Here is a 26,985-nt window from a genome sequence, read left to right as displayed (position 1 = left end):
GTGTAATATATGCTCATTTACACTGATCCAGAAACCAAATGTTTAAAAGTATCTTAAAAAATTCTTTTAAAAACTATAGTCTAGGGGCCGGCGCTGTGGTGCAGCAGGTTAAAGCCCTGGCCTGAAGCGCTGGCATCCCATATGGGCGCCGGTTCTAGTCCCAGCTGCTCCTCTTCTGATCCAGCTCTCTGCTATGGCCTGGGAGAGCAGTGGAAGATGGCCCAAGTGCTTGGGCCCCTGCACCCACATGGGAGACCTGGAGGAAGCTCCTGGCTCCTGGCTTCGGATCTGCACAGCTCTGGCCGTTGCGGCCATCTGGAGAATGAACCATCAGATGGAAGGCCTCTCGCTCTCTCTGGCTCTACCTCTCTCTCTCTTTCAAATAAATGAAATAAATCAAAAACAAAACAAAACAAACAAACAAAAAAACCCAACCTGCTTCCTGAGATTTAGCTCTACATTTGGAAGTCCTAGAAATATTCCAGTTATTAGATCAGCCCCAGAACTGAGCCCTAATTCTCTCACGCAGTGGAGTAACACGAGCGTGAGCAGTACTCATCACCCAGGCCCTGACAACGCTGGCCAGAAAAGAAGCCAGGGAGGTGGACGTGCACGGCTGCCCACGAATCCTGCGCTGGCGGCCCACCGTGCAACACCAGCAGACGCCCGCTGAGGGTCAGCCATCGGCAGGGACCAGGAGGGGCTGCTCCCGTGCCACTGTTGGCCCAGTAGGATGCAAGTTTTTTCTCATTTCTCTGTGGTCACGTTTGGGGGCACCTCTCCTCAGAAGCGTCCGTGACCCACTTCACACAATACAGCAATCAAGTTAACAGTAGTCTGCGTTACTGTTTGGGGGCATAAACACTGCTTCCTTTAGCTATATTCTGATGGACTCATGGGAAAAGCCAAATGTTGGGCTTTCCCCCTTCTACCCTGCAGACTTGGCACGGCACGTGCTCATTAGGGCATTACTGCTAATCACCAAGATGGATTTAACCAATGTGTACGCTTCCTCGGTTTTTTGTTTGTTTTTTTTGTTTTTTTTGGTTTTTTTTTTTTCTTTTTTTTTTTTTGACAGGCAGAGTGGACAGTGAGAGAGACAGAGAGAAAGGTCTTCCTTTGCCGTTGGTTCACCCTCCAATGGCTGCCATGGCCGGCTCGCTGCAACCGGCGCACCGCGCTGATCCGAAGGCAGGAGCCAAGTGCTTCTCCTGGTCTCCCATGGGGTGCAGGGCCCAAGCACCTGGGCCATCCTCCACTGCACTCCCGGGCCACAGCAGAGAGCTGGCCTGGAAGAGGGGCAACCGGGACAGAATCCGGCGCCCTGACAGGGACTAGAACCCGGTGTGCCGGCGCTGCTAGGTGGAGGATTAGCCTGTTAAGCCACAGCGCCGGCTGCTTCCTCGGTTTTAACAGCCGATTTCTGACTTTTTAATCTGTTTAATGAAGAAGAAAAATAAGGCACTGTTTAAAATATCCAAAAAATTACATTACTGCTTTAAAGAAAAAACTTTGGAGGGCAGCACTGTGGCACAGTGAGTTAAGCCACTGCTTGCAACCAGGCATCCCTTCTTGGAGCACTGGTTCAAGTCCTGACCGCTCCACTTCCAATCTAGCTCCCTGTTACTGTGCCTGGGAAGGCTGCTGATGACCCAAGTGCTTGGGCCATGCCACCAACGTGGGGGGCCCCAATGGAGTTCCTGGCCTGTCCCAGCCCTGGCAGCCACCGGGGAGTAAACCAGCCGACAGCGGATTTCCCTCTGTCTCTCTCCCTCCCTGTCACTCTGCCTTTCAAAGAACTAAATCAAGCTTGAGAGGAAGGCAGGCAGGCAGGCAGGCAGCAAAGGAAAAATTCCAATGGGGCACAACTTTCTTCCAGAAGTGATGTTCTTTTTGTTATTCTTTTTAAAATGTTTATGTGCTTACTGATTTATTTGAGGTGCAGAAAGAGAGAGAGAGCTACAAAGCAGAGAAAGCCCGTCCTCTGGTTCATTCCCTAAATATCCACAAAGGCAGCCTAAGTGGAGCCCAGGAGCCAGGAATGCAACCAGGGCCTCCAATACAAGTGACAAAGACCCAATCACTCAAGCCATGACGCGGCAGTTCTCCAGATGCAGGCCAGAAGGACGCTAGGTTCCAAACTGGAGCCAGGGTCTGAACCTGGGCACTTGGGTGAACCATCTGGCAGCTTAACCATTAGGTTAAACACCCTCTCCACAAATGATATTAAAAACTACTTGATTTGGGGCCAATGCTGTGGCATAAGTTAAACCTCCACCTGCAGTGTCGGCATCTCATACCGGCACCGGTTCAAGTCCTGGGTGCCACACTTCTGATCCAGCTCCCTGCTAATGTGACGCAGAAGGCGGCCCAAGTGCTTGGGCCCCTGTACCCATGTGGGAGACCTGGAAGAAGCCCCTGGCTCCTGGCTCCTGGCCTGACCCAGCCACAGCCTTTGTGGGAGTGAACCAGCAGATGGATGATCTGTCTCTCTCCTCTCACTGTATCTGTGTTTCAAATAAATAAATAAGTAAATCTTAAAAAAAAAAACTACCTGATTTAAAGAAATTTACAGATAGGATAGCCTAAAACTACTAAGTAGATAGTTTTAATCTTAACTACATAATTAAATACACACTAGTATTAAATTTATACCAAGATAAAAATTATTGCTTATAGTTTTAGCCTATCAAAATGTATGTTCCCTAGCAAAAGATCCTTAAAAGCACATTTTTACAGTATATTGCAATTTTAAAACATTTATAATAGACTTAGAATAACAGAAGGAAACTGCTTGCTTTCCTAAATTAACATCACCTAAGAACTGGAAAGAAATTTTTCTAGGCATATACCGTGAAATATATTCCTCTTCTTAAACCAAAACATCTATTACCAACATTAAAATACACAAAAGATACTCACAGCTCCCTCCTGATCAACATCAGCTCCCATGGCCAACAGATGTCTCACACATTCCAGATGGCCCTTGCGTGCAGCCCAGACCAAAGGGGTGGTTCCATACTAGCAAAACACACAGCGGACACAAGTCAGTACCACAGCAGTGAGGTAAGCTAGCTCTCAACGTGGCTTTCTATTAAAAAAAAAATCATACCATCAGCATTCTCAGATAACCACAGACGCCAATTTTAAGCCTAGGTTAGCCCACGTGCCCCATTTTATTTCTTTGAATAAAGGACTAACCACTGCACCACACGTCTTTACTGAGCTCCCACCATCAGGACAACCGTCACCACACAGTCCAGCATTTCAAGAAGTTCGCGCCGACTCAGTCTGCGCACAAATCAGCCTCTGCACTTGGTAGCCTCAGCCCAGAAACTCAGCCAACAGCCCCTCCCCAGCAAGGGCAGTTAAAAGCGCCACGGCACACACAGCATGCGTGAAGGCAGAGCTGGGCCTTCGAGGACCTGGCAACCAGACATGTGAACACCCACAGTGACCGTTAAGTATGGGAGCCAGCGATGCAATCAGCGTTTAGTGAACTCCTACTCTCCACAAAGCCCTGTCCATCACGACTCTCAGTGTTGATGCTCTATGGGGCGGGCGCTGTGGCGTAGCGGCTAAAGCTGCTGCCTGCAGTGCCGGCATCCCAGACGGGTGCTGGTTCGAGCCCCAGCTGCTCCACTCCTGATCCAGCTCCCTGCTAATGCGCCTGGGAAAGCAGTGGAAGATGGCCTAAGTGCTTGAACCCCTGCGCCCACATGGGAGACCTGGAAGAAGCTCCTGGTTCCTGGCTTCGTATTGGCCCAGCACTGACCATTGCAGCCATTCAGGGAGTGAACCAGTGGATGGAAAATCAGTCCCTCTCCCTCTCCGCCTTTCAAATAGATAAATAAATCTTTGAAAAAAGAAAGAAAGAAAATGCTCTGTAATTCTGTGTGGGCCAATGGAGTAGCCACTGGTCGAGTGTAAGTAGTAAGTGCTTACAGTGGGGCTGGTGTGACTGAGGGCCTACATTTTTACTTCCGTTTTAGTTGATTTAAGCCTAAACAGCCGTATGTGGCTACTAGCACTATATTGGGCAGCACGGACGCTGTCACAAGGCTGCCCACACAGCACACGGGAGCAGCAGGCACATCGAGGAGGCAGACAACGAGGCGTGAGCAGCAGCCACAGCCACTGCCTCAAAGCAGGGACGGGGACTTGGGAAGAGGCAGCCAGGAGGACTCCCTGCCACAGCCCCGATCTGCAGTCTCCTCCCAGAGTTAGAGTCCTTCTAGGCTCCTCCTCTGTGGATAACATTTAGTTACCTGACCGGATCTACAGATCTTTCAGGCCATTTTTTTTCTTTCTAAAGGTTCTGCTGTATTCTAAACCGACTGACCCTCTGAGTTTTCAATTCCTTTACCACCTCTGACACCCTCCTGATAGTCAGCCCTTTGTCCACAGTGTCACATCACTGCTGCCCTGCTACCAAGTCCACACACACCTGTGACCTCAGGGCCAGCTCTGCACAGCCCCTTGTCCCGTCCGTCCCCTCCCTCACCAGCAGGATGCCTTTAGCCCTGGGGCTCCGGCCCTTCATTAACAATTAGTTCCCAGGGCCAGGCTTTGTAGCACAGAGATCAGCCCACAGCTGGGACACCCACGTTCCCTATCAGAGCTCCTGCATGCAAGCTCTGGCTCCACTTCTGATCCTGCTTCCCATTAACGTGCACGCTGGGGATCGGCGGGCGCTGGCTCAGCTCCCTGGGTCCCTGCCGCCCTCATGGGAGATCTGGATGGAGCTCCAGGCTCCTGGCTTTGGCCTGGCCCACCCCTGGCTGCTGCAGGCTTTTGAGGAGGGAACCAGCAGATGGAAGATCTTTCTCTTTCACTGCCTTTCAAATAAATAAAATTTAATTAGTTCCCATAGAAACCTCATTCTCTCTCTATCAACGATAAACAATTCTCTGTCTTCAATGCATCCCTTGGGGCACTGTCAAGGACAGATTCTTCTTAAATACCACTCTGTGCCAGCCGCCTGCTCAGCCTCCTCCTCTCCCCTCCACCACCCCGCTGATTCGCAGGGACCACCGGGCAGTAGGTGTTCAGGTGTGGCTACACGTACAGCCAGGGCTTCCTCCCACACAGCCTCTCCCCACACCCAGCACAGCCCTCCCCTTATTGGTCTGCTCAGTACCACCCAACAAACCGTGTGAAATCACAAGGGGCCTTGGTTCTTGTTCTCCTGTGCTGAGGTCAATCTCCATGGATGGAAATTCTGCCCATCCTTCAAGGTCTAGATTAAGTCTGGCTCAGCTATCAGTGAATCCTCCCACTGCCTAGTCCTAAGCCATCTGACCCCTGGCCTTTGCATTTCACAGCGCCCTGCTTGTCTACTTGCTTCTCTGAACAGAGATCTTTTCTTCTTAGTTTTTGCATCTTGGACATTAAGTACAAGACAGGACGCTGCACACAGTAGATACTGAAGATTTTCTCAAAACGCCAAAAAGAGTTACAGAGTAGGCAGCATAACATCTGACTCTGGAGGGACTAGAATGCCAAGCTACGTTAATTTTCCTATAGGCCAGAAGGAGAAAATAAAAGTTTGTGAAATTAAATTTTCAAATCAGAAATACCAACAGAAGGAACTGCATCCATTTGACATACCTCAACCTCGGAGTCAAAGTGAATTTGCCAACGCTACAAAATGCAGACCTCCTCAGTGCCAGATTATAAACACACGGAGTGGCCTCCCTACATTCCTCACTAAGCTATTACTTTGTGCAAAACTCCTTAAAATGAGGCATAAAGTGCACTCCTGCTCTCATCCTCAGTGTACCCCTTCCTCGTCGATGGCGTGTCTGTGCCCGTCAAGCACTGTCAGACTAAAGGACAGATCACATCAGCACTCCCATAGGCTGAGTGGCACTGCTCTCCTTAAAGAAATTTATGCTTGAGGTCGGCGCTGTAGCATAGCAGGTAAGGCAGCCGTCTGCAGTGCCAGCATGCCATGTGGGCACCAGTTCGAATCCCAGTTGCTCCACTTCCGATCGAGCTCTCTGCTGTGGCCTGGGAAAACAGTGAAGATGGCCCAAGTGCTTGGGCCCCTGCACCCACATGGGAGACCCAGAAGCAGCTCCAAGCTCCTGGCTTCAGATTGACCCAGCTCTGGCCATTGCGGCCATCTGGGGAGTGAACCAGTGGATGAAGGACACACATCTCTCTCTCTCTCTCTGTTTTCAAATAAATAAATAAATATTTTTCAAAAAAAAAAGAAATTTATGCTCAGAATCTATTCCAGTTACAAAAAATAAATCTTTTTTTTTTTTTTTTGACTGGCAGAGTGGACAGTGAGAGAGAAAGACAGAGAGAAAGGTCTTCCATTGCTGTTGGTTGACCCTCCAATGGCCGCCATGGCCAGCGCACCGCACTGATCCGATGGCAGGAGCCAGGTACTTATCCTGGTCTCCCATGGGGTGCAGGGCCCAAGCACTTGGGCCATCCTCCACTGCACTCCCTGGCCACAGCAGAGCGCTGGCCTGGAAGAGGGGCAACCGGGACAGAATCCGGCGCCCTGACCGGGACTAGAACCCGGTGTGCCAGCGCCGCAAGGCGGAGGATTAGCCTAGTGAGCCGCGGCGCCAGCCAAAAAATAAATCTTGATAGCTGTTACCCTATAAATAGCTATATTGCTGTTAATCTAAAAAGAACATAATTTTCCCAACAATGTGCCAAAACACCCAACAGAAATAATGGCGGCACAAAATGAAATGATCCTTTATCGTCATGGAACACGCTCTCTGGTGCAGGAAAGGCCTGGCATTACTCAGTGCAGGGCAGCAGGTGCTGCGCTCTAATGGGAGTAGAGGGTCAGCAATGCAGAGCCCCCGTGAGCCATGGGAACGGAACAGGAGCTCATCAGGCAGAGGAAGCGGTCGCGTTCTTGGCTGAGGGAGGAACGAAGCGCGCAGAATGTTGGACAAACAGCCACATGCAAAAGCATGCACTGGGTTTAAGGCACGGAAGGACAAGAGAGCGCCTGGAGGACAGGCTAAAGCCACGGGAAGCCCAGGCTCTGTCCTCCAACAGTGAGAGCCACCGAAGCTCTGCAGAGCCAGGGAGAGTAAGCTCAGCAGAAAGGGGGGTGCGGAGGATCTTCCTGGACATGACCAGAATGACATTCTGGAAGCGACGGCAAATCAGCCACGCCTCGGAGATGCATGGAAGCCGAGGCAGGCGAGGGGAGCAGGGCATGGCACCCAGCCCAGAGGCACAGGAGGCGTGAAGGCAGCGTGGGGCAGTGGGCACGCGAGCAGGAGAAGAGGGAGAAGGGGAGGCCAGGCCCATCTGCACCCAGCACCAGGGTGGTCTTTGGTACGAGAGACAGAGGACTAAACCTGGACTTTGGAAAAGTCGTCCCTGCCGGAGAAAGCAGGTAGACTGAAGATGGAAAAAGAGTTACACAGAAAACTTCAAATGGTGGCGACAAGGAATCCACCCCTCTGCTTAGGAAAGACGACCTCAGGACACTTAGTACATGATACACATAAGGGATCCCTCCACGAGACAGAAATCTATTCTAAATATATTAATACACAAAAACACACGACGCCACAGAGCAGTCTCCTGAGATCACATGAACGCGCCCGCGTAACTTCCCCGGCGAGCGGTCGCGACTGCAGCTGGAGTCGGCCGCCACCCGCAACCCACCTTATCGGAGCAGTTGACTTTAGCACCATTCTGCAGCAGAAGATGCACTATCTCTGCGTGGCCTCTGCCCGCTGCCCAGATGATCGGGTACACGCTGTACTGCTGGGATAGACAGGGAGGCCGGGAGGGGCACAGGGAGGGGAGGGGAGGGAGAGAATCTTTTAGGCAGGCATTCAGAGAAGTGTGACATCAACGGGAGTGACACAAAATAAGTTTTTCTGAATTCTGTTACACCCATTCTCCACCTCAAAACACACAATAGATCACTGGCAGCTGAAATGCACTCAACCATAAAAACGCATGTATTAGGAACACATTGACTTTCATAGACTCAGTACACTTAATGTGACTAGTCAACAGGCAAGATCAGCAAGGACATACGATTAAAAACAGAAAGCACGGAAAAAAGGCATGGGTATTTGATAAATGCCTCTTTAAAGAATTTCAGATTATGGATGCAAAATCACAAAAATAAAATGATTAAAGATTTCAAAATCTCCTTTTGAAATGTTACAGACAGAATTGTAACTAACACTTAAGCTCTAGTAGGTGCCTTTCTGTTGATTAAAAAAATGAGAAATAAACTTAAAGAAAATTTCATTTTGTTTTGAAACCACATTCTAATAACAGGTCTAATCAGATGTGGAAATTTTCTATCCACTGTGAAGTCAAGTATAATCAGCCGTAAGCATTCCCTTACCACTCACCACTTACGTAGCGAGTGGATTTTCTTTAACCCTTACCAGACCAGTGACGCTCGGGTTGGCGCCATACGAAAGAAGCAGTTCTACAACTTCAGTCCGGCCTTTATAGCACGCCCACATGAGAGCGGTCCATCCGCCCTAGAGAGGAGGGACAGGAGAGGGAGGTGAAACCTGGGGCAGCTCCCAGCGCACAACTGCCGCGAACCACCTCCTCCTGCGAGAATGTTTATTTACGCAACAGTAGTAAGAATCCTAACGGTAATAAGAATCCTACAGCAATAAGATGTCGTTCTAAATTCCCAATATTCCCAGGCTACTCGAAATACGTCAAGCACACAAACGACTACGCCGAAGCTTGTCCTCTATCCTCAGGATGAAACCCGACGGCTCGCTGACCCACGACAGAATGAGAGAGAAAGCCTTTGCAACAGGCAGACCAGCTTCCAAACCGGAGCGGCACGGGACCTGGGGCAAGGACTCGCTTCTTCAGCCTCAGTTTCATCAACTACGCACTCAGAACAACAGGAAGCCTCAGCCCTGGGACTGTTCTGAGAGCCAAGTAAGTCCTTGGCCTCGAAGCCCCTCTGTAGGCCAGGCATAGAGCAAGCGTCAAATACCGCTCATTCCCCTGATAGAGCAGTGCGGGTCTATCCTGCAGGTCCCTTGCGCCTGCGCACCAGGCACGTGAGCCCTCCACCCAGACTCTGGGCCCTGCACCCACGCTTGGTCGAGGCGACTGACATCATTCCCTTCTCTCCCTAAACTTTTATTGTACTCTGCTTAAGTTTGGGAAATAGAAAGGCTGCAGGTGGGTCTCTGTGCCTACCTATAAAAACAAGCATCTCACTCACTTCGCTAAGCTCTGAAAACAGACACAGAGTTAAAGAGGTGAAACTCTTGTGTAAGCTGCAAGTGAGTGCAAGACCGCAGAACGCTGTAGTTTCCTAAGCTCCAGCCAACCGGGCTTCACAAAGCGCCATCGCTGCGACCCAGGTGTCCCAGAGCGGGGCAGACCACCTCCCTCCTTTCTGAAGCAGAAACGACTGCTCTCTCCACCTTCACGTTCCAACCAGACGCCGAGATGAGTAACAGCTGGGGGATCCGCACGGCGAACATCTTATTAAACCTGGCGTGTGCAGACGGCGTCTGAACAGAATCACGCTTTAAAATAGATCTGTAACTATTGGTCTGAAAATTATAACTCTAAACAGCTGACAACACATTCTACAACCAGGTGGTGTCCTTCTCAAAGGCCTACCTGAAAGAAACACTTTTCTCCCAAGTTCTAAAACACTCATGTATTACAAGCTAATTAGTTGTTTTTAAAAATATTTCAGAATTTTAAACTCGGAAATAACTTGAACTAAGAAATTTTAACTAAGAACTTCCAAAAGAGCTATTTCGTAACACGTGGGTTTTAAAGCATTCTCTGATGCTCCGTCCAGTGCCCAAACCCAAACCCTACAGCCATCACCACGACTTCACACATAAAACACAAGACTCCGCATCCTACTGCCGCTGCTACGGCTGACGCTGAGCAGTAACATCGTGCAGCACACGCGTACCATGTCACGGTGAGCAGTAACATCATGCAGCACACACGTACCATGTCACGGTGCTCCAAGTCCACTCCACATTTAAGCAGCTCCTCCACGATGTGCACGTGCCCTTCTTTAGATGCAGATATAAGTGCTGTCCAGTTGTCCTTGAAAACACATGCAGACATGTTACCATTTCGAGTCAAAACAACATTCCAAAGTGAGGAAAATGAACGCGAATTTACACACCAAACGGTCACACCCAGCCGACACGACCTGGACACCCTGAACCCCCCCAGAGCAAGGCGGAGGCTCTCCAGACCTGTCCCACCCACATCCCTACCACAGTGCGGAAATGGCTACACGCTGCTTGCTCAGTCTTCCCATGCAACGTCTACTCACACAGTGTGCTTTATAAATAGTAGCAACCATCACCAGCGAAGCCTCCAGGCGCATCTGTGGCTGGCAACCATGACTGCACACTCCAAGTGCCTGTGATCCTACTGTGTACTCACAGGCCCTTCAACCAGGGCAACCCCGGGCAACCAGCGTAGCAGCCGTGTGATAGGGAGACAACCAGTCTCCTTTACATCTTCAATGCAGGATGCAGATATCCTATTCAGCTGCCTGCATGCATGTCATGAACTCGAAAGATCAATCCATTAAAAAGTCACCACGTGACCCTCTAAAGCAATTCCAAAATTAATGTGACTTCCTCAAATGCTGATTCACCCCTCAGAAGACACCAGAAAGGGCAACAGCTCTCTGGCCACTATCATACGGTGGTACATCGTATGTATGATGTAAATTACCTGACGGGGGTCACTTAACAACACGCCTCGTACGTGGATATTAACAACACGCCTCACACGTGGATATTAACAACATGCCTCACACGTGGATATTAACAACACGCCTCGTACGTGGATGTTAACAACATGCCTCGTACGTGGATATTAACAACATGCCTCGTACGTGGCTATTTCGCAGGCCGGCAGATTTATTTACACATCTGTGCTGTCCGTTCAGCCGGTGCTACTAACACATGAAAATCAGTCCAGACCCTTCACCTAAAAATCTCCCTCCTGCATTACTCTTTTTAAAACAGGTGTAACACCCGAGGCACAGGTGAGTTATACCTAAAAGCATAGTTTTTAACCTTTTACTTTTGAATCACGTCTTAAAAACAAGGAAACAAAGTTAAATGATTTTCATATTCACCAGGTCTTCCAGATTGCAGTTCGCTCCGTTCTTAATCAGCTCCTTCACTATCTCCAGGTTGCCCTGCTCGGCGGCTATCATCAGCGGGGTCTGGCCACACTGGAACGCAAGACGCAGGAAGCTTAGCCGATGCTCGCGCGCACGGAGAAACCGCAGTCACACACGCCACGCCTGCCTGCCACGGAGCTCCCAGAGATCCTGGCTGTATTTACTATACCTCTGTGGTTCAGACACAGCTTTGAACCTTAAGTTTGGCTTTCTAATAAATTAAAAGAGAAAATCACACAATTTTTCTTATCATAGTATTAATGTTTCGGCATGAAAATTAATTAAAAAATCAGTAAACACGCATAATACTGTGATCTGGAAAGTAATTATCATAAGGTATAAAAATCTCAGAATACCTATGGCAACCAAATTCTCTAACAACACAGGCAGAATATGACATAAATGTGTTTTTAATCACATACATGTGTTTTCTCTAAAGCAGGACCAGAGGGAGATAAGAGACATACAATGCAGGTACCATACAGAACACTCACACAAGTAGGTTTCTCACTGTTTTATTTGAAAGGCAGAGTGGGAGGGAGAAAGATCTTCCATCCGCTGATTGAGTTCCAAATGTCCCCAACAGCAGGGGTTGGGCCAGGCTGAAGCCCGGAGCCCAGAATTCAGTGTGCGTGCCCCACACGGGGGACAGGGACCCACCCACCCACTGCTGCCTCCCAGGGTGCACACGGTGGGAAGCTGGAACAGGAAGCAGAGGCGGATTCAGGACAGGCACCCGGATCGGGATGCACGTGTCCCGAGCAGCCGACTGTCGTGCCAAATGCCTGCCTAGTTTTTATGTCTTCTCTTGTAACTTCAACACACCAAAGTAAACCTCTGATAATTAATCAGTGTATTCCAGCCTTCCAGCCCAAAGTGCTTCCTACACGCTGGAGAGTGGGGGGCAGGGCGCAGGCAGCCCCACCCTGGAAGTCCCCCCAGAGCGGGCGGCACTGCAGGAGCAGTGCTCTGAGTGCTGGCCGCGACACAGGTCAGAGCGCTGCGTTAAACAATCATACACTGCAGGCACTGAGACACACCAAGGGCTCTGAGAAAAATGCACACAAAAACTGAGTTCAACTGTACGAATACTTGAGACCTACTGACTGTGTGTATATCAACGTGCGTGTGGGAATCCATAATACATTTATTTTAAATACCAATTTGACATCAGTCCTTTGTGTCAAAGCCTTCAGTGTTTTCTGGAAAAGGACCCAAATCCCGCCAAGGCCAACAGAAGCCCTGGATGATGGTGGGGCCAGGGCAGACTGCCTCCCTGCCTGTCTGTGCCCCTCCCACCCCATGTACCCTCAAGCTGTCCCTTCTCCTCACTGATCCCCTGGCACTGCAGGCCAGGGCTTTAACCCGCTGGGCCACAGCACTGGCCCTGCAATTTTATTTGTATTTGTATGATTAACAATGGACTATTCCCTGCCTTCCCTAAAGACTCTAAACTCCATGAGGGCAGGAAAATGCCTGTTTTGTACATACATGTGAGAGACCATGTGTGTGAGGTGACAGCAACTGCACTCAAATATGTGCTGAGGGGCCGGCGTTGTGGGATAGCTGGTAAAGCTACTGCCTTTTCCTATTTCACCGGCATCCCATATGGGCACCAGTTCAAATCCTGGCTGCTCCACTACCAATCCAGTGCCCTGAGAATGGCCTGGGAAAAGCAGCAGAAGATGGCCCAAGTGGGAGACCCAGATGAAGCTCCTGGCTCCTGGCTTTGGCCGGGCCCAGCCCTGGGAAGTGAACCAGCAGATGGAAGATCCCTCTCTCTGTCTCTTCCTCTCTCTCTGTAACTCTTTCAAATACATACATACACACACATACAAATGAAGTATTTGCTGAGTAAATCAAACAAAGAATTTAAAAATGTATTAGGAGGGGGAGGTATTATGGCACAGCAGGTTAAACCACCACCCGGATGCCCGTATCTCATATCAGAGTTCCACCTCAGTCTCCTATCCAGCTTCCGGTTAATGCACACTCTGGGAGGCAGCAGATGATGAGTCAAGTACTGGGATCCCTACCACCCACATGGGAGACCCAGATGGAGTTCCTGGCCCCTCCCTGGCAGTTGTGGGCATCTGGGGAGTAAAGTAGCAAATGGAAGATCTCTCTCTCCCTGCCCCTCCTTTTTAAATAAATAAATAAATAAATAAAAATAAAAAAAAATTTTTAAAAACAAGCAAATAACTAACAATTAGCAAAATGCAACAAGTGCTATTATAAAATAATGCAAGAGTTAAACACAAATTCTGGATTACACAAAGAAGTAAATCACATTAAATAAAGGCATACCAAATAATTTAGTAGAATGATGGATACTAAATTATAGGCGGTAGTCACATTATTCAACCAGGGCCATTAGCGAATAAGGTAGTATCCATAAATAGATTTTCCAGGTGAAAAAGCCTATCCTTTACACATTAAATTAGATTATAACTTTTACAATACTCCTCACTCTAAAAAGCAACAGACACATTGCTACTTGTTAATGCGATTACCTAAACATTATGTGTATGACACTGCGTATTAACAGACACCCATCGCCACCCCAGCCTGCCTCTGTCAGCTCTAAGCTCTGGGCATACTTTCTAGAGACCATTGCCTTTGACGGCAGTCACCTCTGGAGGGTGCACCTCCTTCTCTCAATAGTTGCAATAAAACTAAAAGATGTTTAAATTCTCCTTTGAAGGTCCCTGTCATATTTTTGTGATAAACACGACAACAGCCATGTCTTAATGTCTTTCCCTTTCTGAAGCAGCAAACTGGTATCTGCCTTGTACCAAGCGGAGCTGAGTAACGTTCTGTTCTTTTGAAAAACGAAATAAAGTACAGGCCAGCCTTCTGGTGTAATGGATTAAATCTCCACCTACAACACTGGCATTCCAAATGGCGCCTCTTTGAGTCCTGGCTGCTCCACTTCCGATCCAGGTCCCTGCTTACGGACCTAGGAAAACAGCAGAAGACGGCCCAAGCGCTTGTCCCTGCACCCACATGGGAAACCCGGATGGAGCTCCTGGAACCAGCAGATGGAAGACCTCTCTCTCTCTCCCCCTCTCCCTGCAACTCTGCCTTTCGAATAAATAAAAAATAAATCTTTAAAAAAAGATTCATTTTTTTAAAAAGGAAATGTCTATGAAATAAAAATCTCTTTAAGTTATCACATTTTATTATTCTACATATGCTAATATATGCTAATAAAATAACTTCTGTAGTTCATTTACTCTAATAATGAATAATCTCCATTTTAAGTTTTACATCTTATATATTTTTAAAAATTAGTGACTATTCGTAATCGTAATAGAGCTGCTGTACACATTAAATGAGCTGATATAGAATATACGCACCATGATATTTGCATAAATATAAAAGCATTAGCCAGCACAATACTATTTATTGTAAGATGTTTTATATCACGATGTCCTTTAACGGGGGCCTGCATTGTGGCACAGCAGGTTAAGCCACTGGTTGCAATGCTGGCATCGCATAAGAGAGCCAGTTCCTGTCCCGGCCGCTCCACTTCTGATCCAGCTCCTTGCTAATGCACCTGGGAAAGCAGCAGGAGCTGGCCCAAGTCTTTGGGCCCCCGCAACACATAAGAAACCAGAGGGAGTTCCAGTACACTGGCTTCAGCCTGGCTCAGCCTTAGCTGTTGTGGCCATTGAAGGAGTGAATCAGAGGAAGAAAAATCTTTCCCTCTGTCTCTAACTCTGCCTCTCAAATAAATAAGTAAAGCTTAAAAAAAAAGATGTCCTATGACAGAGTTAACACTAAATGAAAATAGGAATCCTATGTCAAATAAAAACAATAAAATAATAGTGAGCTGTCACTTCAGCGTTTAAACACGTAGTATCTGCGTGTCCATGCGCGTATCAGCCACAAGGTGAAGGAGCCCAGTTCCCACCCGCACAGGAGCAGACAAGGGTGGGTACGCAACGTATGGGTGACACGCGGTCAAAGGCTGCTCAGCCTTAACAGGGACGGAATTCTGTCACGTGTCACATTTCTGCTACATGAAACGCCGTGTTCTACAGCCACTTACATGAGGTACCTAGAATTCACGGAAACAGAACGCAAAACAGTGGGTGAGGAGGAAGCGTTACTATTCACCGTGTGCAGGTTCTGATCTTATAACATGAACGCGTCTGGAGACCTGCTGCACAACAACGTAGGCACATTCAACACTGCTGAACTATGTGCCTCAACTAGTTAAGGTGAAACACTTTATGTTACTTTTTTCCACAATAAGAAAATTTACAAACCAAATTTTACATGCCTACAATTACCTCTACTATCTCTAGATACACTATATGCTAAACATACATCATATGTGTAAAATAAAAATAACTCATTCATCTTAGCCACTGGCTATAAAAATATGTTGAACACACAGTTCTCAGAAAGTTATTTTCCTTAAATTTTAGAAAACAAATATAAACTATATATACTTTATCACTTACAAAATTCACACAAAAAGTCTATTAGTCCCTAAAACGTCATGCCAAATAATCTTCAGCCTGGCTATTTATAATGAAGTAAGATCAGCTTTCTTTTCCTCATATCACTGAACAGAAACACCTAAGTTAATGGTTATTAAGCTTTATTAAACACCACAGGTAAACTATTACACTCTTTCCTACAGATGCAGTCTCTTAGACTGTGGAATGTATAACCAAGAAAAGTTGAGCCTCTATTATAGAAAATAGTTTTTAAAATCCCTAATCTTTGGTGCCGGTGTTGTGGCGCAGTGGGTAAGGTCACTGCCTGCAATGCCAGCATCCCATACGGGTGCGGGTTCAAGACCCAGCTGCTCCACTTCCAATCTAGCTCCTTGCTAATATGCCTGGGAAAGCAGCAGAAGATGGCCCAAATGCTTAGACCCCTACACCCACACGGGAGACCCCAAAGAGGCTCTGGGCTCCGGGCACAGCCCTAGCCATTACAGCCATTTTGGAAGTGAAGCAGCAGATAGAAGGTCTCCCTTTCTCTCTGTCTCTCTCAATCTCTGTGTAACTCTTTCAAATAAACAAAAGATAAATCCTTTAAAAAAAATTCCTAATTTTCTCTGGTTAATCTACTCATTGGGTCTAGATGTTCTCTAAAGCGTCCTGGAAATACTTTAAATTTCAGTACTCAAACTTTCTGAATATTGACTACTCCATCATGGAAGAAAGGCAATCATAAAACCAAATTCAGGGGCCGGCGCTGTGGCACAGCAGGCGAAGCCTCCGCCTGCAGTGTCAGCACCCCAAATGGGCACTGGTTCGTGTCCCAGCTGTTCCACTTCCAATCCAGCTCTCCGCTATGGCCTGGGAAAGCAGCATAAGATGTCCCAAGTGCTTGGGGCCCTGCACCTGCATAGGAGACCTGAAAGAAGCTCCAGGCTCCTGGCTTCAAATCAGCTCAGTTCTGGCCATTGTGGCCATTCAGGGAGTGAACCAGTGGGTAGAAGACCTTACTCTGTCTCTACCTCTATTTGAGAATAAATAAAATATTTTAAAAAATTAAATATTCAAATATTCAATATGAAAACATAAAGTGCAGCCAGCGCCGTGGCTCACTAGACTAATCCTCTGCCTTGCGGCGCCGGCACACAGGGTTCTAGTCCCGGTCGGGGCGCCGGATTCTGTCCCGGTTGCCCCTCTTCCAGGCCAGCTCTCTGCTGTGGCCAGGGAGTGCAGTGGAGGATGGCCCAGGTGCTTGGGCCCTGCACCCCATGGGAGACCAGGAGAAGCACCTGGCTCCTGCCATCGGATCAGCGCCGGCCACAGCGCGCCAGCCGCGGTGGCCATTGGAGGGTGAACCAACGGCAAAGGAAGACCTTTCTCTCTGTCTCTCTCTCTCACTGTCCACTCTGCCTGTCAAAAAAATACAAAAAGAAAATATAAAGTGCACTCAAAAATATGGAATTTGAAGTATTTTTTAAATTTTTTATTTATTTTTCAAAAGGCAGAACGACAGAGGGAGGGAGACGCACAAAGACTGATCTTCCATCCACCAGTTCACTCCCTAAATGCTTTCAACAGCTGGGGCTGAAGCAGGCCAAAGCCGGGAGCTCGGAACTCCACCCTGGTCTCTCACATGGGGGAGCAGGGACCCAAGTACTTGGTCCACCATACGGTGCTACCCAGGCACATTAGCAGGGAGCTGGATCAAAGCAATGAGACTTGAAGCAGCTCTCCAGTTGGGATGTGTGTGTCCCATGCGGCAGCTCAACCTGCTGCACAGGGAGAACCACTTCTGAAGTCCTGTTACCTGTAAGAAACGGAACCATAGCCATAGACCAGTAGGCAGAGGCTGAAAGCACCGTTAGCCTTAGCGCAGGGCTCTGCACGCAGGAGCAGCCAAGTCGCCTGCCCGAAGCAGCGGCCTCACCTCGTTTCTCTCATCCACATCCTTGCACTTCTCAAGAAGGGCTTTCAGAGCGGGAATGTTCTCTTCTTCCACATAATTTATTACACTCTGTGATATCAGAACCGACATCTTCACAGAAAGCTGTTGCTCTCTTTATTTCAAAACCTGTTAATCGGACAAAATACATGTAACTTGTGGTTAGAAATATCATTAAGATACTAGTAAATATATCATCATTCCTTTTTTTAAAACATTTATTTATTTATTTGAAAGTGAAAATTAGACCCAATCAACGAGAACACTGACCTTGGCCTTCCAGCCTCCAAAACCATGAGAATAAATTCCTGTTCTCTCTTTTTCAAAAGATTTATTTATTTGAAAGGCAGAGCTACACAGAGAGAGGGAGAGAGAGAGATTTTCCATCCACTGATTCACTCCCCAGATGGCCACAACAGCCAAAAGCCAGGAGCTTCATCCGGGTCTCCCATGTGGGTGCAGGGGCCCCGGCACTTGAGCCATCCTCCACTGCTTCCCCAGGTGCGTTAGCAGGGAGCTGGATCAGAAGTGGAGCAGCCGGGACTCGAAGCAGTGCCCTACAGACAGCTGGAGCTGCAGACGCGGCCTAGCCCACCAAGCCTCAGCGTACGGAGCAACTGCACTTCCGCAGCAGGAGCGGAAAACAGAGCAGTGGGCTCCGCTGACAAAACGTCCCTTCCCCAGACTCACACTCGTCCCTGCCGTGGCTGATGCGCCCCAGAACCAGCTCCAGCCTCCTCAGCACCCACGGCTCCCACAGCCTGCTTCTCAGCGCAGGCTCCTTTCCTCCGAGGCCAAAACCCTCAGAACTCTCTTCCTCTCATACCCTGCATTCACTCTATCAGCAAATCCTCTGGCTCCACCTGGGACTAGACACTTCCCATCTGACCAGCGCTCAGTGCCCATCACTAGCTCCGGGCCTCTCTCCTGCGCCGCCGTCACGGCTTCCTAACTGCTCCTCGCTTCTGCGCTATCTCCCCTACAGTCTCCCCACCAGGGACCCCCCAGGGACCTTGGAAAGCCTAAGTGTGACCACAGCGACCAGAGGCTGGGCTGTGGGGTGAGCCGGCAAAGGGGGAAGCTGGCCAAGGACACAGTTGCCCTCAGACAGGGGACAGTTCTGCATCAGCTGCCCAGGAAGGGGAGCACAGGGAGTAACAACGCAGAGTGCGCAGCTGCTAAGTGAGCGGATTTTAAGTGTTCTCACCACCAGGAAAGCACGTGAGGTGATGGGCAGGTTAGGCCAGCTGATCCCATCACCTCACGATTCACGCTGCATCTCGTAAATACATGTAATTATTGCTTGTTGATCAAAGCGAAACTAAACCTTACATGCACGCGAATCTCCTGCACACGTCAAGGCAGAGCCAGGACCCCACTCGGAGGCTGGCTCAGTGGCCGGGCCTCAGTCTGTGTCACCCGCTCCCCAGGGAGCTGCCTCCCTGCCTGCAGCCAGGCGCGGTGCTGCTGCACAGACTGCATCCTCTTCTGTTTCAGTGGCTTCCTGAGCACTCAAATGAAAATCAAGCGCTTTCATCAGGGCCGGCGCTGTGGCACAGCAGGTAAAGCCACCGCCTGCAGTGCCAGCATCCCATCTGGGTGCCGGTTCAAGACCCGGCTGCTCCACTTCCCATCCAGCTCTCTGCTATGGCCTGGGAAAGCAGCAGAGGATGGCCCAAGTCCTTGAGCCCTGCACCCGCGTGGGAGACCCAGAGGAAGCTCCTGGCTTTGTCTCCACTCAGCTCCGGCCATTGCGGCCAACTGGGGAGTGAACCAGCGGATAGAAGACCTCCCTCTCTCTCTCTCTCTCTCTCTCTCTCTCTCTGCTTCTCCACTCTCTGTGTAACTCTTTCAAGTAAAATAAATAAATCTTCTTTTTTCACCTCCACCTGAACGACTCCTAAGTGGTCCTCACCTCCATCCACCTCCGCACACAGGCAGGGATCCCTAAGTCCTAAACGTCTTGTCACACCGCAAGTTAAGAATCCACCTGTGGGGCCGGCACCGTGGCTCACTTGGTTAATCCTCCACCTGCAGCGCCAGCATCCCATATGGGTGCCGGGTTCTAGTCCTGGTTGCTCCTCTTCCAGGCCAGCTCTCTGCTGTGTCCCAGGAAGGCAGTGGAGGATGGCCCAAGTGCTTGGGCCTTGCACCCACGTGGGAGACCAGGAGGAAGCACCTGGCTCCTGGTTTCGGATCGACGCAGTGCTGGCTATGGCAACCATTTGGGGGGTGAACCAACGGAAGGAAGACCTTTCTCTCTGTCTCTCTCTCTCACTGTAACTCTGTCAAATAAAATTTAAAAAAAAAAAAAAAGAATCCACCTGCATCCCACATGAGCACTGGTTCCGGTCTCGGCCACCCCACTCCCGATCCAGCTCCTGCGTATGCGCCACAGGAAGCGGAGGAAGGTGCCCAAATCCTTGGCCCTGCACCCGCGGGGAGATCCAGATGGAGAGCTGGCTCCTGACTTGGGCAGTTGTGAACACTTGGGGAGTGAAGCAGCGGATGAAAGATCTCTGTCTCTCCCTCCCTCTCTCTATAACTCTGCCTTTCAAATAAATAAATAAACGTTGTACAAATCCTCTTTCCTTATGGCTGCTCTACGCTCAATCTCTCCAGCGGTTTTCCTCTCACTCAAAATAAAATCCCAAATCCTTATCCCGGCATACACAGGTCACGGCATGATCCTTTCTACCCCGCTCCACCTCCCTGAGCTCAGCTCCGACCTTCACTGAGTTTCTGCCCGGTTCTGTCATTACCTCATCCAGGTCTCTGACCAGGTGGGAACGTGCACCGCCCCCGCCCCCACCCCCACTCCCCACCCCCACTCCATCAGCTTGCTTTATTCCTCTAGACAGCACTCAGCACGCCCTCTCATCGCCTGCTCTCCCCACCCCGCCCCAACCAATGGAGCTCAAGAACCGGGATCAGCTGTTTGCTGGCTGAAGTGCCAGCGCTCAGGGAAACACCTGGTGCGGAGCAGAAGGCCGGACACCCGCACGCGGACACGCGCCCTGCAACGTCTGCGCAGCTGTCACCCTCCGGGGACGCAGCCCAGGGCTCAGCTCTCACATCTCCCCACCCCCTCCAATCCCCACTGCCCTGCCGTGGACAGTCTCACCCTGCACACCCAGCCCTCAGGTACAGTTCAGAAACGACAGTACCTTCTCACAACGACCGACTGACTGTGAAATCCCTACAAACAGGACCTCAAGTACTCAGGTTTTTATCGCATATGGGTGCCGGTTCGAGTCCCGGCTGCTCCTCTTCCGATCCAGCTCTCTGCTGTGGCCTGGGAAAGCAGTGGAAGATGCCCAAGGGCTTGGGCCCCTGCACCCATGTGGGAGACTCGGAAGAAGCTCCTGGCTCCTGGTATCTGTCTGGCCCAGACCTGGCTGTTGTGGCCATTTAGGGAGTGAACCAGCAGTTGGAGGACCTCCGTTTCTCTGCCTCTCCTTCTCTCTCTAATGAATAAAATAAAAAATTACTTCAAAATAAAAATTTTTTTGTTTGTTTTGTTTTGTTTTTTTTGACAGGCAGAGTGGACAGTGAGAGAGAGAGACAGAGAGAAAGGTCTTCCTTTGCCGTTGGTTCACTCTCCAATGGCCGCCGCGCTGATCCAATGGCAGGAGCCAGGAGCCAGGTGCTTTTCCTGGTCTCCCATGGGGTGCAGGGCCCAAGCACTTGGGCCATCCTCCACTGCACTCCCTGGCCACAGCAGAGAGCTGGCCTGGAAGAGGGGCAACCGGGACAGAATCCGGCGCCCCGACCAGGACTAGAACCCGGTGTGCCGGCGCCGCTAGGCAGAGGATTAGCCTAGTGAGCCGCGGCGCCAGCCCTCAAAATAAAAATTTAAAACACACATGCAAATGTCTGAAAAAGCCCTTACTTGGATCAAATATTTTTGTCACCACACATCACACAAAATAGGACCACACACTCAAAGAAAAGTGGCGGCAGGTGTCAACTTTCCTGGCTAAAGAAATCAAAGACTGGGGCCGGCACTGTGGCACAGAAGGCTAAGCCTCTGCTGCAGTGCCGACATCCCACGTGGGCACTGGAACAGATCCCGGCTGCTCCACTTCTGCCCAGCTCCCTATGAGGTACCGAGGAAAGCAGCGGAAGACGGCCCTGGTGCTTGGGCCCCTGGAGATCAGAAGAAGCTCCTGGCTTCAGACTGGCCCAGCTCTGGCCATCGCAGCCATCTGTGGAACGAGCCAGTCAGTGGACACAAGATGGACATCTATTTCTCACTCGCTCTCTCTCTCTCTCCTTCTCTTTCTGTATTTCTGCCTTTCAAATAAATCTTAAAAAAAAAAAAAAGAAAGAAGAAAGAAAAAGAGAACAAAGACTGAAAACCTTAAATTTTCAAATCTCCTGGACCTGCCTCTCCCACGCTGTTATGTGGATTGTAAGTACGTCCCCTTCAGATGCGGAAGACACAAGAGTTAGCCCTCTTATTCTTTCCTTAGACTACTATTAAGCAGAAAATGCTAACATAAAATATATATATAATTTGAAACTGTTTTTCTTAAACTACCCAAGAGACATCCTTTGAGCTAATCTACTGTGGAAAGGTGACCTATTTTTGTCATATAATTATATGAAAATGCCTGCAATTCCACACAGCTATTACAGCAACAGTTTAGCAGTAACCTAGAATTTGCAAGGCAGTGTGCTACGGGCTATGACCAACAGGCTGACTAAGACGTCACTCCTGCTCTAGGGGAGCTCAGGGCCCTCCAAGGGCAAGGGTCAGAAGCGGAAGGGGCTGGGGGAGGAGGGGGAGGGACGGCCACCGAGGGGAGGGCTGCTCACTCCATCCGCCTCCTCCCCCAGGGCTCTGCCGGTCCTCAGCCATGCTCTCCACCACCAGCCATACCAGGATGTGCACAGGACTGGTGACCACCGACCCATCAGAGAGAGAAGCTGGGCCGAGCCTCTCTAGGGCTAGGACCTAGAAACCAGAGCTTGTGTGGGTCCTTACGGGCCATGTGTACAATCCTAGTTTGGAGAGAGTCAGCCAGTAGAGAGAGAATGCCACAGACACGGGGAAGCAGACTCCCTAAGTAAGAAGGAAAATGAGTGCCCTGAGAAATGGAACAGAGGCAGCGCCCGGGCTGGAGGCGCTCCCTCAGTTCCCTAATTCTCCTTTCCCCGAGGAAACACGAAGCTTGGTGCGTGCATTCTAAACAGCCCTACTCACAGCCGAGACAGGACAGAGCAGCACGAGGGGGCTGCACACCCCACACGACCCCAGAGAACTGGGTCTCCGGGGAACACAGAGTCAGCATCCTGGGTCGGATCGGGGAACCCCGACACAACCCGCACACGGGAGAGGGGCCAGGCGGTGGGCAGGCGGCCGCACTCCGGCGTGGCCACGAACAAACCAGACTTCCCACCGCCCAGCCGGGTGAATTCGAAGGCTCCAGGAGAGCTGGACTGGAGACGCTCACCCAGAACCCGGATCACGCGGGGTGTGCAGAGCAAGCACTCCGGGGCCCGGCGCGCACCCACGTCCCGGGCTCCTCCCCGAGAAGGCCTGCCCGTGCACCTGCGGCGGGGTGCACACGCTGACACCTCAAGAACGCAAGGAACGGCGCCCACGCCGGCAAAGCGAGAGAACAAAGGGGCGCGGGCAGCGTCCTCCGTGAACACCGCGCCGCCGGGTCCCGCGTGGCCCGCGCGTGGGCAGGGACAAACCTCCGCCGCTCGCCCCGAGCCCCGGCGCGGGCAGGGCGCCGCAGCTACCGCCAGGAGGACGCTCTTCGCCGGCCCACACCTCTCAGTGTGTCACAACCACCCCACGGAACGAAAATTCCCACGCCGACACGCCACCGCGCGTGGGGGACCCGCGGCGTGCCGATCTGCTGCCAGGCGCGGAAAAGGACAAAGCAGCAACGGACCCCAGGGAAAGCGGGGGCACCCGCCCCAGGGACGCCCGGCCGGCGGGCGCGGCCCGGCCACCCGCGCCCCTCGCTCCGCGGCCCGGCCAACGCCCACCCGACCCCACAGCCGGCCCGGCCGCCCCGCCCGGCCGGCGCCCCGCTGACCGTCTCACGGCGTGTGCTCGGAGGACAGGGCCCCCGGCTCGGGCGGAACGGGCTCGGCCGCGGGCGGTGTCAGAGGACGCGAGGGTGGGAGGCCGCGGCTTTCTGCTCTGCTCCCTCGCCACACCCAGCGGCCATTTTCTCCTCCCTGGCGAACTGACAGATCACGTGGGAGCGGGCGGGGCGGGGCGGGGCGGGGCCACGCCCCCTTGGGGCGGGCCGAGAGGCGCCCGGCGGAGGCGGGGCTGGGGCGCAGGGACGCCGCGGGCGCAGCTGGGCGAGTCCCGCCTCCTCCCTCCGCTCGCTCTGCTAAGCTTCCAAAGGGAGCTGGACAAGTGCCCGCCATATTTTCTCACTGTCGTTGTCCCTGCTTACTGTTCACTGACAATCCCTGTTTACTTTCCTGATCGACTTTCTCCGGAGAAATAACCACAACTGTAATGTCAGGGGACAGATAGTCACTGCCAGTGACGGCACCCCAAGCGCCCCTCGCTGATGTCAGTCCCTTCCACTTCCACACCTGCCTCCTGCCTGGAGGGCTTCTCCACACCCAGGCCCTGCCTGCCGCCCGCTCCCACCTGGCCCCGCCACTAGGTGTTGCGACACAGGTGATCCCTTAAGAGCTGGTGGGTGGGGGAAGACCCACCAAGGCCCGCCCCCACCAGCAGGTGCTGAGCTAGATAAGACCCTGCGAACTGGAGGCCGAAATACACTCTGCCTGCCCAAGCCGCTCCTGAAGCTAAGGAGCAGCTGACTCTACAGCTAGCCGTCTTTATCTTCTGTGGTCTCCAGGCTGCCTCATCCCCACTCTTCCTCACCAGGCCCAGAGGACAGCAGGTGAGCTCCCGGGAGACCCGGGCTGACGGTGTCCCAGGGGTTGGGGCCCCCAGCATAATGAAGGCTGAAGAGTCAGCAAGGCACGGGCTCTTGCTGCATCCGTAGACACAAAGGCAAAATGTGGAGCGTTGTCACAGGTTAGGTCAGAAGTCAGAGTGATCTCACCGACGTGCGTCGGTTACTGAAATAACTCCCGGGTTAAAGCCGAAACTGCCGGTCCCTACTGAACGGCACTTTTATTTATTTTTTATGGCAGATCCACAGAGAGGCAGAGAGAGAGGTCTTCCATCTGCCAGACCACTCCCCAGATGGCTGACACAGCCAGAGCTGGGCTTATCCAAAGCCAGGAGTCAGGAGCTTCTTCTGGGTCCTCCACACAGGTGCAGAGGCCCAAGGACTGGGCCATCTTCCATTGCTTTCCCAGGCCATAGCAGAGAGCTGGATCAGAAGTGGAGCAGCTGGGACTGAACCAGCACCCACAGGGGACGCCGGCACCACAGGCGGCAGCCCCTTGAACTGCAGTTTAAGAAGGGCTGCACTCACAACAACCCCCCTTTCCAGCCCCCACCGCACCCCCTGCAAGATCCCTTTCGCCCCCAGGAGTTATGTGTGCAGCCCCCACAGCACCACTCACTTAGTGAGCCTAGTCCACAGGCCCAGGAGACCAGGCAGGCAGCTCAGGGCGTGGCTGGGCGGGCCCGGGCCACCAGGTGCTGGGGACCTGGGAATCCAGGCAGAAGGGGGTGGGGTGGGGGTGGGGTAGGAGCACACTGCAGGTGAGGGGTCTCAGTGAAGAACTATGCAAATCCCCATGTGGGAAGACACAGACATGGGGCCCCAGCCTCAGGTAAGGGTGCCATCCCCCACCCCGACCTCAGCCCCCTCATCCCCCAAACCTCAGTGTGCGTACCTCTTGCTCAGGAATCCGTGCCTGGAGAGCCGGAAGTAGAAGCAGGCTGGCTCCTGGGGCCCACCTCTTAGTGGGGGTGAGAGCAGGTTGGGGGTGCAGGGGTGCAGGAGACCTCAGCACACATGGGTCACCCAGTCCACCCCGCCCCCACAGCTCTGCCCGGGACCATGCCTGGCATCTAATTCCTACAATGGTAACCTCTCATGACTGCAAGTGACCAGAAAATTATGAGATTTCCTTAAAATGTCAACAGGAAGTAGACACGCATCAGAGATGTTGCATCCTGTACTGCAGTCGCCTGTTGGAAATAACGGGGAAAATTACAGCTTTTTAAAAAGATTTATTTGAAAGGCAGAGGGATACAGGGAGGGAGGAAGAGAGAGAGACAGAGAGGTCTCCCACCTGCTGGTTCACTCCCCAAATGGCCAAAACAGTAGAGGGCGGAGCAGGCCAAAGCCAGCAGCCAGGAACTCCATCCTGGTCTCCCAGGGGGGTGCCGGGGTCCAGGCACCTGACCAGTTATCAGCTGCGTCCCCGGTGCATTTAGGAGGATACTGGATCAGAAAGGGAGCAGCTGGGACTTGAACCAGTACGGGAGGTGGGCACCAGGACGCCCACCCCACTGTGACGGTTTCATGGCATTGCCTCTCTCTTGCCAAATGCCTGGGATTCCTGCCCCACACCCTGGCCTCCTATCCTGCAACAACGTTACGAAAGTGCTTTCCCTCTGCCCATCTTGTGTGCAATGGTCATCCCTCCAGGCAGGCCTTGGGGCTTTCCAAGTTTTCCCAAGTTGCCTACATCTTTTCCTCGGGCTTGTGCTCCAGGAAGAGGACTCAGATCACTTTAAGAGTCTGGCTTCTGTCCTCGTCATGTGGTTTTGTGTCGAAGGAAAAATAGCAGTTATCCGCCGCCCCCCCCCCCCCCCCGCTCTCCCATCCCCGCTGTAATTTACCCGCCTTCATCTTCTGCAGCCGCGTCAGCACTCTGCCCTCTCCTCTCCATGCGGTTCCGTCTCCTTGCGTATCCGATTCTCCACGGGAACCTCAGGATTTCTGCACACTCTGCCGCTTTAAAGCCCTGCTCTCCGATTCATCACAAACAACGTGAAGACACAGACGAGTCTGGAGAGGAGACAGCTCCCCTCATTTCGCCTCTCAGAGCTCTGTGGCTTCCAGAACTGAGATCTGAAACACAACTCTGCTGTTCACATCTATGCGAGCACTCTGACATCGAAAGGGGAGGCAGGGTCGCAGGCGCCCAGAGAGGGGTCTTCCAGTGCTAGTGGTGGATTTCTGTTAACCCTTTCAATTCTGCAAGACTATGGGTTACTCTCTGTGTTATAAAAATTTACATAATCAGGTGCTGGATGTTTTCAAAGTTCACCTGTCCCCATCCTCATCACAAAGTTTAGCTTCATTGTATCCTACCTTAAATGATCAATTTTCTCATGCTAAAGACTAAAAGATTTAGGTCAGCATATCATTTAACATTAGATGAAAATTTTTTCCTCATTTTTCTCTAACAACAATATTTAACCCAAAGAAAACTGTTTTTAAAAAATGTATTTATTTATTTGAAAGTCAGAGGTACACAGAGAGAGAAGGAGAGGGAGAGAG

General features: G+C 51.2%; 1 protein-coding gene and 1 long non-coding RNA gene across 10 annotated transcripts in view; one reads left to right on the top strand and one right to left on the bottom strand.

The window, feature by feature from the left end:
- The window catches only part of KIDINS220 (kinase D interacting substrate 220), a 125,397-nt gene extending 101,602 nt beyond the window's left edge, over positions 1 to 23,795 (bottom strand). For 6 of the 9 annotated variants that reach the window (XR_007914409.2, XR_007914407.2, XM_070069470.1 and 3 more), the window contains exons 1-7: positions 23,623 to 23,795; positions 17,552 to 17,695; positions 11,117 to 11,215; positions 9,964 to 10,062; positions 8,397 to 8,495; positions 7,654 to 7,755; positions 2,923 to 3,021 (exon numbers count right to left, since the gene is read on the bottom strand). Coding sequence is in view for 7 of the 9 variants with exons in the window: in XM_070069470.1 (XP_069925571.1) it covers positions 2,923 to 3,021; positions 7,654 to 7,755; positions 8,397 to 8,495; positions 9,964 to 10,062; positions 11,117 to 11,215; positions 17,552 to 17,659 (606 nt within the window). In the remaining 2 variants the exon portion in view is untranslated. The remainder of the gene's footprint in view (positions 1 to 2,922; positions 3,022 to 7,653; positions 7,756 to 8,396; positions 8,496 to 9,963; positions 10,063 to 11,116; positions 11,216 to 17,551; positions 17,696 to 23,622) is intronic. The other 3 variants (XM_008250000.4, XM_051833310.2, XM_017338414.3) reach the window with 1 other exon arrangement.
- Positions 23,796 to 23,946: 151 nt separating this feature from the next.
- On the top strand, positions 23,947 to 26,730 carry LOC103345516 (uncharacterized). Its single transcript, XR_515381.4, has 2 exons — positions 23,947 to 24,456; positions 26,341 to 26,730. It is a non-coding gene; the product is annotated as an uncharacterized lncRNA (long non-coding RNA).
- The last annotated feature ends 255 nt before the right edge of the window (positions 26,731 to 26,985 follow it).

Source organism: Oryctolagus cuniculus, chromosome 2 (assembly GCF_964237555.1).
Source record: "Oryctolagus cuniculus chromosome 2, mOryCun1.1, whole genome shotgun sequence".
Classification (NCBI taxonomy): domain Eukaryota; kingdom Metazoa; phylum Chordata; class Mammalia; order Lagomorpha; family Leporidae; genus Oryctolagus; species Oryctolagus cuniculus.
Note: the sequence above shows the minus strand (reverse complement) of the source record. Positions and strands in the feature narration are given on the sequence as shown.